Below are 20,878 nucleotides of genomic sequence, written 5' to 3'. Positions count from 1 at the left end.
TAATATTGAGTCTAATTTTTATCTTTCTAAATCAGCTCCGGGAGGAGGTCGCCAACCCTGTAACGGTTTTAAACTGATACATTTACTCGATACATTTCTTATCTTTGTCTCTGGTGAGCAGACTCCCGGAGTTTCATTAAAGGCAGATATTGATATAATAGTTGCAAATACTCCAGAGAAGTTGCTGAGAAATTCATCATCTAAATGTAGCAAATTGTAACTATTCTAAATCGATACATTTAGTTGATACATTTCTTGTTTTTTTGTTTCTGCTGAGCAGAATCCCTTAGTTTCATTACAGGCAGCTGTTAGAATTGATACAATAGTTGCTAATACTCCAGAGATGCTGCTGTGAAATTTATCATCAAAATGTAGCAAATTCGAAACCTTTTAGAGCAGGAGTGTCCATACTTTACTAATGAGGGGTCTACTGTGGGTGAAGTTGTCCCATTATGATCTACATCCATGAAAACATTGTTAGCATTCGGTTCCATGGAAAATATGACTTAAATATTGTATTGATTTATGAGCAAATTTGCATTGCTAGGATTTACTAACAACTATTTATTATGTAACTTTAATAAATAAACTGTAATAAATATCTTAATGAAAATAATTAAACAGGAGGGGAATTTAGTTAAAGGAGAAGGAAAGCTGGCAAAGCAGTTTATTGCCAATAGATTAGCCACAATAGTGCAAGCTATGACACTATTTATTCTGTAGAATGCTTTACCATACTTGAATAAACAGCACTAGAAGCTCTCTGTTTGTTTAAGATAGCAGCTGCCATATTTTCTTGGTGTGACATCACTTCCTGCCTGAGTTTCCCTGCTCACTCATAGCTCTGGGCTCAGATCTTAGCAGGGAGGGGGAGAGTAGCAAACTGAGCATGCTCAAGCCCTAGCCCTGGAGGTTTAAGCTGAAAACAGGAAGTCTGATACAGAAGCCCATGAGTACACAATAGAAGGAGAGAAATGTGGTGTTTCTTTTGACAGAGGACTCAGAGCAGCATTACTTTGTTTACTGGTATATTTATATAGACTTTTCTGATAAAGCTTACTTAACTTTAGCCTTTCCTTCTCCTTTAAGCTGTTTGTTGAAAGTTTCTTGAGATCTACTCATCACCAGCTAAAGGTCTACTAATTGATCCTGATCTACCTTTTGGGTACCCCTGGTTTAGAGTCTGCACCAGAATTACTGAGCTGCCAGACTCAAACACCAGAGACGGACATTCAACTCTATATTTACATTTTGGAAAAACAATAAAAAATGGAATTAATTGGAAGTAATTGAAAAAAGTCTTTATTTCTGGAGAATGATTTTAAAACAACTCAACTGAAAATGTCTTTGGAAGGTGAACCCCTTTAACTAAAGTCTGCTCCAGTTGTATATCCTTTCTTCCTTCGATGTTTATTGCAGAATTAATATAAATATTGCCCTGGAATTTTTCACAATGTAGAAGAGCACAGCTGCATTCTGGCCCGTTGTAAATCTCTGATAAGAGCAGACTTTGTATATATAGACGTAGTGGGGGATTCCAGCCCTCGGATCACAAATACCACTGCTCATGTCCTTATTCCATGTAAGGAGGGACATCAATGATTCTGCACTCTGCACTGCCCTGGAATAGGGCCATTGTATTATACCTCCCCAACACTGATCTGTTTTATTTTGTAATCTCCTGCATGGTAAAATGACATATGGGTGGGTGCGTATTCTGATTCCTATCGTTTAGTCGAAGCAGGATTTGCTCAATTACTGTTTTATTAAAGGGGTATAAGACCCCTGGGTTTCCATGGCAGCGAGTAGTATTTAGTGACCACTCCAATGTATGTTAATCTCTTGCTGAAAAGGGATCAAAGCCAACAGTTGGACCACCATTGTGAATCATGAGAATGTGGAAGATGTAAAGTGCAGCCTCTCCTACAGTATTATGTTTGCTTATAATAGGAAGACTTTGATTCCCCACAGATTAATTACTGTATGTGTGTATGTATGTATATATATATATATATATATATATATATATAAAAATTGGAATAAAGCAAAGGCTGGTTTTGCTTCCAATAAGGATTAATTATATCTTAGTTGGGATCAAGTAAAAGCTACTGTTTTATTATTACAGAGAAAAATGAAATCTGTTTTAAACATTTGGATTATTTGATTATAATGGAGTCTATGGGAGACAACCTTTCCTTAATCCAGAGCTTTCTGGATGATTGGTCCCATACCTGTCGTTACATTTTTAGCGTTAATAAACTGATACTAAATGACTTGCTGTTTCTTCATTTTTAATAATCCTCCAAAGGGAATGCCAGGAAATGCTCCCGTTTTTGGGCATTATTTTATGTTTTAAGTCATGTCTGTGCCATGCTTTGAAGGTGCATTGATTAAGGTGGTCAGCTTTCCGCAACAATCTTCATGGACCATATCTGGCAGACCCAAATATTTGGGCCGTATGTCAATGATTTGATCGAATGGGGGACTGGTTGGGGTGATGACGTTGAGCCAATGAAAATTACATTTTTATTTACCTGGAAAATGCAAAAAAATTGGGAACTGTTATCCAGAATGCTCGGGACCTTGGGTTTTCCGGGTAATGGATCTTTCTGTAATTTGTTCCATACTTGTATTCCCTAACTTTAAATGCTTATAAAGTGTGCAGCATATTGCCATTTAAAGGGGAAATATCCCCTATCAGGAATACAATATGTTCTCCTAAACAGAACTCTCCTGAATCCTTGTTTCCTTATTTGGAGCACGGAAGCTCTATAGCTACAGGTTCCATGACAGTGTACTGTCAACCTCCATAACCCTGAGTTTTGTGCCATTATGCTGCAAATGAGACAATGGGAATTCTTAGAGCCATTTTTTGGAATTCTGTGCCCTTTGCTTCTGGACTGCGATAGCTGAGGCCAGTGATATATTAATATGGTTGACATACCTAGAAATATATGCTCACATATTCAGCAACCAAATTTGGTCAGCGCAGGTAATAAATTCAAGTTTAAATGTAATGTATTTTCTTTGTTTTTTTTATTCTCACTAGGACTGGCCATCCTGAATTAACGGGGGACACAGCCAGACCATCCCAAGATGAATGTGACAAAGGGGGGACTAGTTCTCTTTTCTGCCAATTCCAATGCATCGTGTGTGGAGCTAGCCAAGAGGATTGGAGAGTAAGTATAGAATCTGGCATGCATGTGTGAGCATGAGAAATGTTGATCCCCGAATCCCACACTGTACAGCCTTGGATTCTCTTGTTCCTTACCCCTGAGCTTTGTCATATTTGTCTACTGCATCAAACCTGTGGGACTTTTCTTTCCCATTTGGAATTACGTGTGGATATTTGATTTAGTGTCATTTAAGCCATACTCTGCTTAAATAAATCTGCTCAGATGCCAAAATGGAATCTCCTATACAAAGGGACTTTGATTAGTCGCCCCATGAAGAGGCGATTAATCGTCGGCGACTAAATCTCCCCTAATCTGAGCCTGTGTCTCTGCCCTAAGTGAACTTTTAGTATGATGCAAAGAGGGATATTCTGAGACAATTTGGCACTGGTTTTAATTTTTTGCTATTTGTTTTCAAGTTATTTAGCTTTTTATTCAGCAGCTCTCCAGTTTGCAATTTCAACAATCTGGTGGTTTTGGACTAAATTCCCCTAGCAACCATGCACTGCTTTGAATAAGAGACTGGAATATGAATAGGAGAGGGTCTGAATAGAAAGATGAAAAATAAAAAGTAGCAATAAAAATACATTTGGAACCTTACAGAGCATTTGTTTTTTTAGATGGGGTCAGTGACCCTCCTTTGAAAGCTGGAAAGAGCCAGAAAGAAATAATTCAAAAACCTAAAAAAAAAAAAAGTTGCTTAGAATTAGCCATTCTATAACATACTAAAAGTTTTATTAAAGGTGAACCCACCCTTTAACTGCACAGTTGCTAGAAGAATGTACCTGCCTGTAAGTGAACCCTTACCTACTAAGAAAAGGCATTTTTTGGTTGTTGTTTTATTTTGTTGTATTCCCCCAAGGGGAAGCTTAACTGACACACATTCCGAGGCCTCGGACACCTCAGGGCCATTTTGGAGACTTCTTTGTGCCTAAAAGTGAGTCACCTGAGTGGCACTAAAATAGATCACTGTCTTCCCCTTTAAGCAGTTGTATGATGTTTCCATGGAAGAGAAAACACCATTCTTTTGTTTCCTCTTTTGTTTCCTCCACTTTGTTCCTGTTCCAATTTGCCCCCCAGTTACATTTGCTTGTCGGTCAGTTTGATGTGACAGTTAGTCTGACAGGCAGGTGAACCCGCGCTTGCAAGTGATTGCCATAGCAGTGAATGGGGGGGGGGGGGTGGAATTTTTTTTTTTTTTTATCCCATTGTACAGAGACTTAAAGCTCCCCATACACTGGCCGATATAAGCTGCAGTGTATGGGGCCCTCCGATGTGCTTCCCCTGATCTATATCTTGCCGAAAATTGGCCAGACGTCTGTTGGCCAGGTTTAAAGGAGACATATAATGTAAAAAACATGAATATGCCAGTGCATTTGACTCTTTTAGATAAACAAGGAATGTACTTTAAAAAGTGGTGTTTGGTTACTTCATTGTAAATTTCTGCAAAATCCCTACTAGTCCCGCCCATCTATACCACTTCCTGCATTCTCTGTGCACAGTAGCCGGCGACACTCGCCTGACTGCACTGTAGGACAGGAACCAATGAGAAGCTAGCAGGACCTGATAGGGAACTGAAGCCTGTCTTTGCTTGTGTGACTGCAAGGCTGTGATGATGTCCCCCTCCTACTGTGCTTCTAGCAGGGACCGTTAGGACACGCCCACCCCTTATTTAAAAACAGACGGGCACCAGTGAACATCTATAGGGTGAATGATAGAGCGGGTCGGGTACCCACGGGTTACCCGCAAAAACCTGTAGTACCCTGCGGGTAGAAGTTCCGGGTGCGGATATAGATGCGGGTCGGCAGTTCTGCTGGTTTGCCGGTCGGGCCACGGGTCTTATTAGCCATTTTTACTCCTTTTTTTCTGATCACGTCTACTTCCAATGATGTCACTTCCGGTTTACAATGACAGCACTTCCTGATTCTTGATGGTCAGCGGCTCCGGGTCGCAGACAAGGTACTTGCGGGTCGGGTCAGGTAGCGAGTCCAAGCGGGTAAGAATGCGGGTCCGGGTTGCGGATTGCAGGTTGCGGGTACAGGTTCCAAAAAATGGACCCGTGCAGGACTCTACTATCGGGAGGTTTTATAGTGGCAATTTTTAAAGATAATTATAGTTTTTAGCCCAAAGTAAAACAAACACCATATATTCTACATAATTACTAGTGAAGTGCCGGCCGGCCCAATACCCACGGGTTTACCCGCGGTTCTAGCCAACCCTTCACTTATCTTCGCGCCACCGTCAAATGCCAGCTTCCAACTTCCGGGTTTGTCTTTTATAGACGCTGCGCCTGCTCGCCCCTTTTTTGACGTCATTGGTGGGTCTGTAAAAGCAGCCCTGTGGGCGGGCGGGGGCCAAGGTAGGGCAGGCTAGGGTCGGGTCCTGACCCACACAGCACTAATAATTATCTACAAAATTAGGGATTATTTTGTTTATCCTTTAAAAATGCTGTTGGATCAAGGAAGGCACCTGTTTGTTGATGCGGTCCTTCGTCCGACCTCCCGTATTCTCGTCGCTGTGATCCGATTGTTGGGCCCACAATCGGATCAGCCCAATATCACTAACCTCGAGGTGGGCATATAGGGGAGAGATTTACTCTTACCTCACCAAGACTAGCGGATCTCTGCATATATGGCCACCTTTATAGCTCTGAGACTCTCCCTGTAGTGTGTGCAGCAGGGGAAAACCCTGTAAAACTCCGTTCCGTGATAAAGGGCCCCTGGCCAGATCCCTTAGTGGTATTTGGGGCAGCCAGACAGACGCTCACTTTTCTTCCATCCCCCATTGGCTGGAACCGTGAATCAGATTCCAGTTACTAATTCCTCCTCATACTCGTTAAAATTCCAGTTTTTATGTGTTTTCATTCTTCTTACTTTTTCTTTGGCTTTTTCTTCTGGATTCTATAACCAGTTCATTTTATATTGACTCCATAGCTTAAAAACAAAATCTCCATAAGCTGAACACGTTAAGATTTATGCACTTCTGAATGTAAAACGTCCCTTTTCCTGTAAGTGGTTTTCTTTTTATACGTAGTCAGAATCGTCCCTTTTTTTAGGAACATTTTTAAAGGCTAAGTTCAGCTGTTAATAATACATGAGACACGGACCAAAGATGCAAACGGCCATCAGTCGATAGGGGAGTCGTAAAAGAAACCCAGTAAAGCCTTCGCTGGGATCATAGGGTGCTATTTTTAAAGAGGCAATAAAGTGTAAGAGTTTTGCATTCATAAAGTAATTTAATGCTGCTGGGTGCAAGATTAACATCCACGTGTTCAGCACATGGAAATGTGGCTTTCCCTTCAGCAGGCTAATGGCCAATAAAAATGCTGAATTTTGCTGCAATGCGAGTATTAATTAAATACAATCTAAGAGTCCAAACTAATAGCATCCAATATGCTCAGAGAATGCTCAGACCTAGCGTTTTCTGAATAAGGGATCTTTCAAAAATTTGGATCTCCATACCTCAAACCTACTAAAAAAAATAGTTTAAACGTTAGTTAAACCCAATAGTCTGGTTTTGCCTCCAATAAGGATTAATTATATTTTAGTTGGTATCAAGTACAAACTACTGTTTTCTTACTACAAAGGAAAAGGGATTATTTTGAAAAATTTTAATTACTTGATTAAAATGGGGTCTATGAGAGATGGTCTTTCTGTAATTTTAATGGAGAACAGGTCCTATACCTGTACTTCATTTAAGGGCTTGTTCACCTTTAAATTAACTTTTAGTATGATGTAGAGAGAGATATTCTGAGACAATTTGCAATTGGTTTTCATTCTTTCGATTTGTGGTTTTTGAATTATTTCGCTTTTTATTCAGCAACTCTCTAGTTTGTAATTGCAGCACTCTGGTTGCTAGGGTCAACATTACCCTAGCAACCATGCGTTTATTTGAATAAAATATATTAATCTAAAAAGGAGAGGTCAGTGTGAATAAAAGGTGAGTAATAAAAAGTAGCAATGACAATACATTTGTAGCCTTACAGAGCATTTGTTTTTAGATTTGAAAGCTGGAAAGAGTCAGAAGAAGAAGGCAAGCGATTTAAAAACGATAAAAAATAAATTGAGGACAAATTGAAAAGCTATTTAGAACTAAGGATGCACCGAATCCAGGATTCGGTTTGGGATTCGGCCGAATCCTTCTGCCCGGCCGAACCGAATCCTAATTTGCATATGCAAATTGTGGACGGGGAGGGAAATTGCATGACTTTCATCACAAAACAAGGAAGTAAAAATGTTTTTCCCCTTCCCATCCCTAATTTGCATATGCAGCCAAATCTTTTGCGAAGGATGCGGGGTTTCGGCCAAGTCCAAAATAGTGGATTCGGTGCATCCCTACTTAAAACTGGCCATTCTATAACACACTAAAAGTTAACGTAAAGTTATGGAAAGATTCCTTATCCAGAAAAAAAAACCCCCAGGTCCCGGGCATTCTGGATAACAGGTCCCATACGTGTATAATAATGCCCAGGATAATGATTTCCTAGTACAAAGCTCAAGTTTCCCTTTAAGCAATGAGAACTTTGGAACAGAGATAGCAGGGCACTAGTAATGACCGGCTCTTGAGTGCAGCCCCTGGTTGGCAGCACGTATCACATTGTTGTGTCTGTGTAGGGCTAAAGTCCTAAACATTTGTTATACTTTGAATCTACCTGAGAGGGTATTGCTCACACCTCCAACTCAGAAGCTTAGCAGTGCCAAAGGTTAACTGCCATCCCCATACTTCTATCCAAAGAATAGCTCCTTGTCTGCATTCCTATATCTGCCCTTACACTAGCTTTATTTATGGGAGGGAGAAGGGAATATTTTGAGGGGCATTAAAAAAAGAAAAAATATTTTGTAAAGTGAATAGTGGCTGGAGTCATGGCCACCCTTAATACAGTGATATGTTGCAGTGAAATGTACCAGGGACAGATTTGTGACTCCCGAAAGTTAATGTGTATGTGGGAACTTCATCCAAGTTGAGATAAATAACCTTCTGCATTGCCACATGTACGGCTGACAGTCAGGGGAGACAGGTTTACAAAGGGATCAACTGGCAACTTCACAGAAGTGCGGCCATGCTGTATTTAATGGAACAGTTCAGTGTAAAAATAAAAACTTCCTAAATAGGCTGTGCAAAAAAAAAAAATGTCTCTAATATAGTTAGACAAAAATGTAATGTATAAAGGCTGTAGTGACTGGATGTGTAACATAATAACCAGAACATTACTTCCTGCTTTGCAGTTCTCTCACTCTGAATTAGTCAGTGGGGGTCATTTATAAACTTTAAAGATTTATAATTTTTTTCCCATGACAGTATCCCTTTAATAGTTTAGTCCCCTAAATGATTCATAAATCATATGCATAATTCCCAACTGGTTCAGATCAGTTTTCAGGTTGTTTGAGCCTATATACTGAAGCAAACCTCAGCCACTGGCAAATTGGCACTTTAATGCATGTCTTCTCTGCATTACTCTTTTTATCGCTCTTAAATGCCTGTATTCTCTTACCTGCTCATCTCTTACTGTTGTCTCTTTTTCTTGTTTCTCTAACAGACGATTGGGGGTTGAACTTGGTAAGGTGCTGGTCTATCAGGAGCCAAATCGTGGTAAGTTTTGAGCCAGAACTTGAACATTTCAAGCATGCCCATATGTCTACAGTGAAAATGTGCTGATTTGCCTGGGTTGTCATTGTTTTCCTGCTACAGGAGATGGAGTAAAAGGGAAGGGAGAAGGTACGGAGATAGTGAAGCAGAGATGTGGGAAAAAAGGAGAATGGTTGAGCAGAATGTAGCGGGTATTGGGACAGTGGAGCAGAGGATTGGGAAAAGAGTAGTGGAGCTGAGAGAGGGGAGGGCAGTTGGATAGTGGAGCTGAGAGAGGCGAGGGAAGTTGGATAGTGGACTTGAGAGAGTGGAGGACAGTTGGATAGTGGAGCTGTGAGAGCGGAAGACAGTTGGATAGTGGAGCTGAGAGTGGGGAGGGAAGTTGGATAGTGGAGCTGAGAGAGGGGTGGGCAGCTGGATAAGTGGAGCTGAGAGAGTAGAGGGCAGTTGGATAGTGGAGCTGAGAGAGGGGAGGGCAGTTGGATAGTGGAGCTGAGAGAGGGGAGGGCAGTTGGATAGTGGAGCTGAGAGAGGGGTGGGCAGTTGGATAGTGGAGCTGAGAGAGTGGAGGGCAGTTGGATAGTGGAGCTGAGAGAGGGGAGGGCTATTGGATAGTGGAGCTGAGAGAGGGGAGGGCAGTTGGATAGTGGAGCTGAGAGGAAAGTGCATGGGGTTGAATTAATCCAGCAAATAAAGTAATAAGCTGGTAGAGCTGGAAGGAGAGGCAGTTGTTCAGTAGATGGAGAGTGGAGGCCAAGCAATGAATGTGGCAGTGCTTAAGGCATTCAGAGAGGCCGTGGAGTATAAATGAGACGTGGAGCAGAAAGGAGAGACTATATGTAAATGGTCTTGTGCAGAAAATCCAGTATGTGTACTGTACCTAGCCATAGTTTATACTTCTGTGTTTATCACAGCTGTTTCTGGTTACTCTGGACTTTGAGACACTTGGAGGTTTTTTTTAACGCTATTAAATTAGTATATTCTTGAAATTCGATTTGGGGGTTATTTAATTAAAAAAACGAATATCTAAAACTCGCACAAATTTTACCGACTCGAAAACTTGAATTGAATTCGACTAAACTTGATTTGAGTTTTTTCTCTGAAAAAACCCCTCAAATATCAGAAAAGGTACTAACATGTCCAAATTGGTCCCTGGACCTCTCCCATTGACTTATACATGAACTCAGCAACTGCTGCACTCAGGGCCACAGTGTGATAAATCTCGAAATTCGAATTAAAATTCAAATCGAGTTTGGATAATTCACAATTCGAATTTGAGAGTTTTGACCATAAAAAAAAGTTCGACCTTTAATAAATCTGCCCCATAATCGTTGCTATTTTCATGATGCATATTTTTTTTCCCCTTCTCTCAGAAACACGGGTTCAGATTCAGGAGTCAGTACGCGGAAAGGACGTGTTCATCATCCAGACAGTTTCCAAGTGAGTAATCGTCTCCTGTGAAGTCCCGGATCACTCCTTCCTATTTGGTGTAAACAAACTTGTGCCCATGCCTGTTCCCTGTTCTTATCCTGTTGCACTAATTCACACTTGTGTGACGGCCTTTACAGTTTAATGGAGGCACAGAAGGGGGAGAAAGGCAATTTCAGATGCTAAGCTCTAGGAAGGTGCATCGTATTTTCACTAACAGATCACAGTGTTGCTCCTTTGATGCTGTGTAGCTTCACCTTTAATAATAGATGTACTGAACCTGTTGTGAAAACAAAGTTCTGTATATTTGCCTAGCCTGTTTTTAGCAAAATATTTATTATTTTAGCAAGTGAGCCCAATGCCTCCGGGCCGTGTTAGAAATATGTCTATGCAAAGGACTTGTTTAAGCAACGTGTGCTGTACACAACTATTTCAAAGCTTTAAAGAACATGATATGTATATTTACTCTTAATTAATTCATTCATCTGCACATAGAGGCTCCATGGCATAACATAGGAGTCCTTTATTAATATCATAGTTAAAGGGGAATAACCCCTAGTAGTGCTAGAGGATAATACTCATTCTTAAAGGGGAACTATCGCGAAAATAAAAATGGAATATAAGCTTCCTCTTACTAAAATAAGAAGCTTTCTCAAAACAATCAATTAAAATTCTGTATTTTTTCTAAAATAATCAAGTTTATCTTCACTATCCCTCTCTCAGCATCTGTTTCTCTTCATTCTTTCTTCATGCAGGAGTTGGGTGTCAGATATTCATTGACAGTTAGATCCAATATATCCAATATAGATGTAATCGAGCTCACTCTATTAAAATCACCAGACATCATGTCTCTCTACATGCAGAATTTGTGCAAAAGGCAGTTATTCTGTTTGTACTGGAATCGGTTATTTGAGTGAGCGCTAATATATCTGCTAGGAAAGGAGGCCCCCTATAAGATATATTGGATCTAACTGTCAATGAATATCTGACACCCAACTGCTGCATGAAGACAATAAAGAGAAACAGATGCTGAGAGAGGGAACATAAACTTGACTATTTCAGAAACGGTACAGAATTTTTAATCAATTGTATACAGAAAGTTTCTTATTTCAGTATGATGAAGCTTACAGTATATTAAATTGTAATTTTCGTGATAGTTCCCCTTTAAGAAAATTATACAGGCGTATGACCCTGCTTAATCGTTGATATATTCTGCTCATAATGTTCAACTTTTGGGATATAGATCTGCTTGTTGCTGGACACATCCATCACTAGGGAAAAACCTTTAGTGATCACGTGATTTAAAGGCTGCCTGTACAACTAAATCTAGTGATTTCTAAGTTCCTGCTCTAGTTGAGCTTCAGTTCTTTAGTCAGTTCCGGAGTGGTTTCAGGGAGTTTATTGGGGCAGAGTTTTTTTAGGTTCTGTGGTTACTACAAGTCACAAGGTTTTAGTCCTTATTGTCGAAGAACAAACCAGGAAATGTTCCCCAGTTCATCCATGCAGAAATTTGCTTAAATGATTGTTGTAAGTATAAAAGCACCCAGGATGATTTTCAGTTGATTTGGCACCCTCAGAGTTTTTATTATCTGTGGTGTTGGATGCCATGAAAATTAACATCTTTGGAGGCACAGATCTTCCCTGCTAAAGGGCTGTGATTATGTAGGTTTTTAGCATTTTATAGCTTAGTTCTTTGTTAAATTTTAGTTCTCTTTTAAATTACAGCTCTCTTTATTCATGACTGACTGTGAAATCATTAAAGGACATGTAAACCCCCTTCACAAAAATGTAATTAGTGAACAGCCTCTTTCAAATCTTTAGATAACTGCCACTCTGGTTGTTAAAAGGTTAACAGGAAGGCTGCAGCATCCCCTTAATCACTTAGAATTCCTACTCCTCCTCTAACCCACTCTACCCCCTCCCTCTGGAATTTACTTTGGCTGTTGATTTATGAGTATGCTCAGTTCTTCTCCACTCAGATTACTAAACACACCCTCCAGTCTAACAGCCAATGAAGGGATAGCATTTCTGGTTCTCATAGAAACTCTAGCTGTCTGATCGTATTGAGTTCAACTTAACCATTACAGTGCTCAAACCCAACTTTTTATCAAAGTATGTTGTGCCTGTGTAAACCTGCATTCTGCATTGAACGTTACAGCATACATGTCCTGTTTGCACATGTCAATGTTACGGATGATGTGTCAGAGGGAAAATGGCCGCCAGGTGAAAGCTGCTAATTGTTTTAGGAAAATGTGATGGCTCTGGCAAATGGAGGGGCTATATGCAGTACAAATGATGTGGCTTGGCTGGGGAAGATATGCCCAACTTATACACATGGTAGCAAAATGTAGGCTTTACATGTCCTTTAAGGGTCCATTGCCAAAGATGTTTTTTGATAGAACCTGTCACTTTATTTGGATGCATGCAACATTGTAACCAGAGGGCTGGTGCAGTTTGCCATTAAATCCACACATTTGTCTATAATGTTCTCCTGCTGGAGGAGAATTGTTATAAGCCATGGCAGAGCTGTGTGGCAAGCAGACAAATAACATGACAGGCCATGGGCAAAAAAGACAAGCAACCTTGAGAATGGACCTGTAGTTTTAGTTATCTTCTGAATATCATTGTGGGCTATAGAAGCAATTGTGCTCCTAGGATTTTTACTTGAGAAAGCCAGACCTCATTCTCTCCAATGTTTCCAGGGATGTGAATACCACAATCATGGAGCTGCTAATCATGGTGTACGCGTGTCGGACGTCGTGTGCTAAGACTATCAGTGGAGTCATCCCTTACTTCCCCTACAGCAAGCAGTGCAAGATGAGGAAAAGAGGCTCCATTGTGTCCAAGTTATTAGCCTCCATGATGTGCAAAGCTGGTAAGGTTGACCAAGGAACCTGTTACCAGCCAAGCGCTAGTTTTTGGGAGTAGCATATCCTAGAACCACTTAAATTAATGGTATACCCCTGGCAGAGGAAGGATATTCAGTGTACACACACCATCTTCCATTTCTTTAGTTGGAATATAAATGTAAGATAAACCCTAAACAGTATGTTTTCCCTTTAACTGTGTATTCATTGGAGGTATCTCTTTACATATACTCAGCTTTTGGGGTGAAGGAAGGCTTTGTGCTGGTCACTTCACTTAATAGCACCTTGGAAAACCCTTACAATCAGCTCCTTAGTTCTCCTTTTATTGTATATATTTGGGTTCCATTATTTTAAAGTTACCTTAGTGCCAATGTAATTAATGGCAGGGCTTTTTGGCTCCTTTTAGCCCATTTCGCCCTAAGCAGGTTCAGTTTTCGATTTTGCTACTCTCCAAGTCCTACCTCCTGAGAAGCCATGTTCCGAAATCTTGCACTGATGAGATCTAACAAGATCGAAACAGGCTGTCTACAAGTTTGGATATACTGTACAGTTCGGTCCATAAAAATTTGGATAGACAACTTTTTTTTCTAATTTTGGTTCTGTACATGACCACAATGAATTTTAAATGAACTGCAGTTGAACTGCAGACTTTCAGCTTTAATTCAGTGAGTTGAACAAAAAGATTGCATAAAAATGTGAGGAACTAAAGTCTTTTTTAAAATGACTTCATTTAAGTAAATACCTTCTGATTTCAGAAGGCTTCACTTTGCATGCCAATGTAATTGTAATTCTTTTACATATTTGAATATCCTGGGACTGAGATTACTGCAGTATGGAATGGGGCTTCTTTATCAGAAAGAAGCCCATATAAGCCTCTGCATATTTGCAGTTCCTTAAAATTCTGTAGGTAAGTTACCAAGAGCTTCTCCTCGGAGGTTTAACCTGGCAAGAGCATGTGGCTTGGCATGGGAGCCATATTATCTCTCTTAACTTCTGATTTGTTTTCTTGTTCCAAAGGATTAACTCACTTTATCACCATGGACTTGCATCAAAAAGAAATTCAGGGGTTCTTCAACATTCCCGTGGATAACCTCAGAGCATCTCCATTCCTTTTACAGTATATTCAGGAAGAGGTGAGTCTTAAGAGGGTTGACGTGGTGGGTGGCGTTGATTTCAAAGGGCAATTCTCAGCAGCCCACTCCTATTCCAACCCTAGGTCTATATCATTTTTGCATTGTTCTAAAATTGGTTCTGTGTTGTGTTTATGTTTAAGAGTGAGTCCCGAATGCCAGCTTCTCCTGATGGGCTTTAGGAGACCCAGTCTGCCATTGGTACTAGTGAGACATGGTTCAGGAATTTTCTCTCAAACCTCATCTTTGCACTCTCCAGTTTGGGGGGGGGTTTCAAAGGTTTTAAAACTCTGGATCAAACAAAGTATGGGTGGATACAATTAGGGAGGGTCCTTGCTAGAAGTTTGGTGCTTGACCTGCCTCTGGAGATAGTATGTTGTTCCAAACCCACATGCTCATTGTTAAAGGTTCAAAGCACAATCCCACTTCCAGGGTCCTGCAAATAAACATTAGAAATTTGGGTTATCAGTGCTTCATGGCTGAAAATCTTCTGCTTCATTTCAAGGCTAAAATTTACACTTTACTCACATTCCTTCTGCATTATATCTCTTTGGGAAGGTCACCCCATCATAATCTAATCCCAAAGTTTATTTAACAAATAGATTTTTTTCTGCAGTTTTTTGTTGATTTATTGTAGGTGTTTAGTCTGGGCGCCATTGGTTATCTTGTTCTGTCCCGGTAGCCTTGAAGGGTCCAGTCAACATATTTTGTTCTCATGTTCATAGAACAACGAGACAACCCTTGCAGTCTCTGTTTCCTGGTGCCAAGTGCAGAATCCGTCTTTCTCTTAGCGTTGCTTTGTCTTTGCTTAAATTCCATAGTAGCCTTAAAGAAGAAGGCAAGCCACAGAGGACGTTTATTGCCAATAGATTAGCCACAATAGTGCAAGCTATAACACTATATTTATTCTGCTCTAGAAACTCTCTATGTTTGTATAACACTATATTTATTCTGCTCTAGAAACTCTCTGTTTGTTTAGGACACAGCCTCCATATTAGCTTGGGGTGACATCACTTCCTGCCTGAGTTTCCCATAGCTCTGGGCTCAGATTACAGCAGTGAGGGGAGGAGGGAGGGGAAGAAGAAGAGAGGAGCAAACTGAGCATGCTCAAGCCCTAGCCCTGGAGGTTTATGCTGAAAACAGGAAGTCTGATACAGAAGTCCATGTGTACTCAATAGAAGGAAAGAAATGCTGTTTCTTTTGACTCAGAGCAGCAGGGTTTACAAGTGTATTTATATAGAAATTTCTGACAAAGCTTACTTAATTTTTGCCTTTCCTTCTCCTTTAAGGGGAAACTGGCACTCATCAATAATAGGCAAGTAAGAGGGCAGCTGAACTCCGCCTCCCTGTAACAGCCAAGATAGGTTGAACACAAAGTTTTATTGATTGGGTTTCTGAATACAAGGAAGCACATAAGAAGTATCCCACCTTTATGTTCTGTTATTCAGAGCACTATCATCCCTTGGCAGAGCACCAGGGCATGCATTCTTATGCCATTGTCTGACAGTGCTGTGCTGGCTGCCTAAAACACAAAGGAGAAGCAGCCTGTCAGATGATCGTTCTGCATTGTAATTACAGAACAGATATAGGAAGCCGTGCATTTTAAATGTTTTAGCTGGCAGCCTGCAGCTGTATCGCCTTTCTCACTAAAGAGCAGGATTGCAGTTAACCTGTTAATTTTGCAAGGTCGACTGGTTGCAAGGCTACGCCTAAAACAACGTTTCTTTGGTGCCCTCTGTTAAATGAGTATTTAACTGTACTGTGCTTCAAAATAAATCCATCCTCCTCCTGGGGACCGTTCTCTTATTAGATTATATTAGATGCCTGCATTCACCCGAGCAGAGAGCCATATGTCCACTGTAATATTTTGGCACTCTCTTTCTGTGTACCTTGTGTTTTTTGGCAACTAATGTTGATTATATCCTGTTAACAGTTACAATGCCAAGAGGTTTTAATTGTAATGACTTTTGTAGTAGAAAACCATTGCTATGCCATTCTGCCGCTGTAGAGCAGTTAACACGGAAATATTAACATTTTATTTGATTCGCTGCAGATTCCTGACTACAGAAATGCGGTGATAGTTGCCAAATCTCCATCGTCGGCAAAAAGGTAAGCAGCACATTCAGTCTTGAAGGGACTGGTACAGTTCAACCACTAGGAAGCAGCTGAACAGTTAAAGGGGAACTATCGCAAAAATGAAATAAGAAACTTTCAAAATACATTCAATTAAAAATTCTTTACTGTTTCTGAAATAATCAAGTTCGTCTTCACTACTTCTCTTAGCATCTGTTTCTCCTCATTCTATCCTTGTCCAGGATGTGGGTTTCAGATATTCATTGACAGTTAAGGTGCCCATACATGGGCATACTTTTATCGTATCGTTAAATGATAGTCTGGCGATTATTTTACCATATGCCACCCATGGAGAATGATTATATGAACAGATATAATCGTATTGTGTGGTGAAAGAAACGAAAGATTATACATCAACGAACAATGCGATATAAACTTGTGACGGAAGCAGGATATACAGCATACAGGAAGTGATGGATGGTTTGTGGCCGAAAGTTCCTTCGTGTATGGTGAACCAGTGAACAACAAACGATTGTGGAATGGCTTTGTTTATGCATTCAAAGCAAAGATTAGAGTTGCAATTGCATTTTTAACACTCAGACACAGACTGTATACCCTGCACTTTCACACTTGCAGCAGTGTTTTCGCCTCATCAGACAGTAGGAGTGGTGCCAGCATTGTGTCACTGTCTGGAGTATATAGTCAGTTTCTCCTTTCCTGCTCCAACAGATATATGGATAATAAACTTCTTTCACATATGAGGTGATACGGTGATATTCCTGCAGTCAGCACCAATTTATTTCTTCGCATACCTGTAGTTCGTATGGTTATAAATGAAGCTTTCAGCAAAGAATGTTCGGGTCCTTCCGTATATGTTTGTTGGCTTGTGCTACAATCCTGATCTGTGCAAAGAACGAGCGTTCTACGACAAATGTCTGTAATTCACACACACACTACCCGATTTTATCCCTGAACGACCAAAATTTTTAAACGAGCCAATCATTCGCCTAACGATTTTTCGTACACCATCAACTATCTGATAAGTTATAGATATAATCGGTCATTTGAAAGTAAAAAATCTGCCCGTATATGGCCACCTTTAAGCTGGTCATAGACTCAAAGATCCGCTCGTTTGGCGACATCGCCAAACGATCAGATTTTTCCCCGATATGCCACTAACAGCATGGCTATATCGGGGGTAATTCGAACATTCAGCCGTATGGTCCAACAATCGAATTATGATACGCCAAGGGGCTCCGACAGGGCGGTCGGGTAAAAATCAAACCTTCACGATCGATATCGTGGCCAGATATCGATCGGGAAGACCCATCGGAAGCCCCCATACACGGCATATAAGCTGTCAAATTGGTCTAAACTACCGATATCGGCAGCTTTATCTGCCCATTTATGGCCACCTTTAGATTCAATATATCTTATAGGGGGGCTCCTTTTGCCATGTAGATGTATTAGAGCTCACTTTATGAAAATCACCAGAAATCATGTCTCTCTACATGCAGAATTTGTGAAAAAGGCAATTATTTTGTTTTTTACTGGAATCAGTTATTTGATTAATACATCTGCTAGGAAAGGAGCCCCCCATAAGATATATTTAATCTAACTGTCAATGGATATCTGACACCCAACTGCTGAATGAAGAGAAACAGATGCTGAGAGAGGAATAGTGAAGATAATAAACTTGATTGTTTCAGAAACGATGCAGAATATTTAATTGATTCTATATACAAAGTTTCAGTATGCTGAAGCTTATACTAAATTTCCATTTTCGCGATAGTTCCCCTTTAAGACAGCACTCAAGGATGACGGGTTGTGATTTGTTTTGTGTGTTTGCCTTGGGGTGGTATTTGCCATTTTTCAGCCTTAGTAACTGACACCGGGTAATTGTCCAACTGTTTGTTTTTCACCCGGATGTACAGGATAGGGCCCCTGTTAAATTATTCACGTCGTTACTGCAACAACCTGCTAATTACAGGTTAAACTCTCTTGAACCTGCCATGTTCTTGCTGTGCTAATATTTGTGCCAGACAAGTATTCTGTGTTTCAGCTATGCAGAGCATATCCGTTTTATGCTTAACAAGCCCTGAGAGATATTTCTTTCAGGAGAAAGAAAGAGGCTGATCTGATATTCTTCTTCTTAGGAAAGATTTGAGAAAGGTTTATAATTGTTTTCCTAAGCAGAAGAACATTTCTTTCTCCTGGCAACTTCCTTGACTACTTGGTGGTCAGACTGGTTAAAAAATGACCAGTAGGTGGCGCTGTTGTAACAAATGCATTCATATTAACAGTATCCTTTAATATCTTGGTATTAAAAAATAAATAAATAAATAATGAATGTACATTGCAAAAGTGCTTAGAATAGCACCCTCATTAATTTTACATTCACTTTTTTTTAAGGTTTACTTATCCTTTAAGATTTGCTTTCAGTGAAACCATACTTTCTCCATTCTCTTTATTGCAGAGCACAGTCATTTGCCGAACGGTTACGGCTGGGATTAGTGGTGATCCACGGGGAAGCTCAGGATGCAGAATCCGATATGGTGGACGGGCGGCATTCACCTCCAGCAGTCAAAAATATTGCCGCTGCCATACATCCCTCGTTGGAAATACCCTGTAAGTGACCTGCCTCTTATTATAAGTGTCATGGGAATAGGTTATGATGCCTGTGTTATGATATCATCTATGCCTTTATTATCAAGCTCATCATTAGGGATGAACCAAATCCTAAACTTGAGAAAATTATGATCTTGGACATTGTTATACAGGTATGGGACCTGTTATCTAGAATGCTCGTGACTTGGGGATTTCCTGACAATGGATCTTTCCATAATTTGGATCTTCATACCTTAAATCTACTAGAAAATCATGTAAACATTAAATAAACCCAATAGGCTAGTTTTGCTTCCAATAAGGATTAATTGTATCTTAGTTGGGATCAAGTACAAGTAGGGATGCACCGAATCAACTATTTTGGATTCGGCCGAACCCACCGAATCCTGCGCGAAAGATTTGGCCGAACCAAATCATAATTTGCATATGCAAATTAGGGGTGGAAATGGGAAAACATTTTTTACTTCCTTGTTTTGTGACAAAAAGTCACGTGATTTCCATCCCCGTCCCTAATTTGCATTAGGCCGAATCCTGGCTGAATCCCGAGCCGAATCATGGATTCGGTGCACAACTAAGTACAAGCTACTGTTTTATTATTGCAGAGAAAAAGAAAATACATTTTAAAAATTTGGATGTGTAAAATGAAGTGTATCGGAGATATCCTTTCCGTAATTCGGAGCTTTCCAGATAATGAGTGTCTGGATAACTAATCCCATAACTGTACAATTATATAGTTATTAGCTAATGGTTGCTATATACAGTAATACAGAGATGGGATCTGTTATCCCGAAACCGTTATCCAGCATGCTGCAAATTACTGAAAGGCTGTCTCCCATTTACTCCATTTTATTCAAATAATCCAAATTATTAAAAATTATTTCCTTTTGCTCTATAATAATAAAACAGTAGCTTGTACTTGTTCCAAACTAAAATATAATTAATCCTTATTGGAAGCAAAACCAGCCTATTGGGAAATGATTTTCTAGTAGACTTAAGGTACGAAGACCCAAATTAGAGAAAGATCCGTTGTCCAAAAAGCCCCAGGTCCCGAGCATTCTGGAGAACAGGCCCTATACCTGTATAGTTATTGAGGTTGTGCTCCAATGTTTCACCATGTGAGGGAAAGAGTAATTCTAACACCTGTATCTGCCAGCTCTCTCTCCTTTTGTTTACTTATTAGATGGTAGGTCACTGTTTTTTATAGGGATGCACCAAATCCGCTATTTTTGATTCGGCCGAACCACCGAATACTTTGTGATAGATTCATCCGAATACCGAACCGGAATCCTAATTTGCATATGCAAATTAGGGGTGGGAAGGGGAAAACATTTTTACATCCTTGTTTTGTGACAAAAAGTCATGTGATTTCCCTCACCACCCCTAATTTGCATTTGCAAATTTGGTTCGGTCAGGCCGAATCAGAATCCTGCAGAATCCTGGCCGAATCCCGAACTGAATCCTGGTACATCCCTAGTTTTTTTACTCTATCTTGTAAAGCCAGCTATGTTATCTAAAGGAACTGCTGATTTATATTTCTTGGTCCCACTGTAAGACTTACAAGTTTTATTTTATGTCTTGGCAGCCTGCGGAAAAACTAGGGATGCACCGAATCCAGGATTCGGTTCGGGATTCAGCCAGGATTCTGCCTTTTTCAGCAGGATTCGGACTCGGCCGAATCCTTATGCCTGGCCGAACCGAATCCTAATTTGCATATGCAAATTAGTGACAGGGAGGGAAATTGCATAACTGTTTGTCACAAAATAAGGAAGTAAAAAATGTTTTCCCCTTCCCATCCGGTTCAGTATTCGCCCGAATCTTTCAAGAAGGATTCGGGGGTTCGGCCGAATCCAAAAAAGTGGATTCGGTGCATCCCTAGGAAAGACATTGCCAAACTGTTTCGTACAGCAAGATCTTTTAGTGAAAAATTTTGTCCCAGTAAGCCTCGTTTGCAGGAATGGTGCAAGGAACAATTTAGCTGCTTTAGTGGACGTAGTTT

General features: G+C 40.2%; 1 protein-coding gene across 1 annotated transcript in view; it reads left to right on the top strand.

Moving 5' to 3' along the window:
- Positions 1-20,878, top strand: part of LOC108701659 (phosphoribosyl pyrophosphate synthase-associated protein 2) — a 47,280-nt gene that overhangs the window by 17,609 nt on the left and 8,793 nt on the right. The window contains exons 2-8 of the mRNA XM_018236587.2: positions 3,050-3,179; positions 8,710-8,762; positions 10,133-10,199; positions 12,890-13,062; positions 14,072-14,187; positions 16,238-16,293; positions 18,734-18,885. Of these exons, the coding sequence (XP_018092076.1) occupies positions 3,097-3,179; positions 8,710-8,762; positions 10,133-10,199; positions 12,890-13,062; positions 14,072-14,187; positions 16,238-16,293; positions 18,734-18,885 (700 nt within the window). The 5' untranslated portion in view covers positions 3,050-3,096. The remainder of the gene's footprint in view (positions 1-3,049; positions 3,180-8,709; positions 8,763-10,132; positions 10,200-12,889; positions 13,063-14,071; positions 14,188-16,237; positions 16,294-18,733; positions 18,886-20,878) is intronic.

Source organism: Xenopus laevis, chromosome 9_10L (assembly GCF_017654675.1).
Source record: "Xenopus laevis strain J_2021 chromosome 9_10L, Xenopus_laevis_v10.1, whole genome shotgun sequence".
NCBI classification, from domain to species: Eukaryota; Metazoa; Chordata; class Amphibia; order Anura; family Pipidae; genus Xenopus; species Xenopus laevis.
Note: the sequence above shows the minus strand (reverse complement) of the source record. Positions and strands in the feature narration are given on the sequence as shown.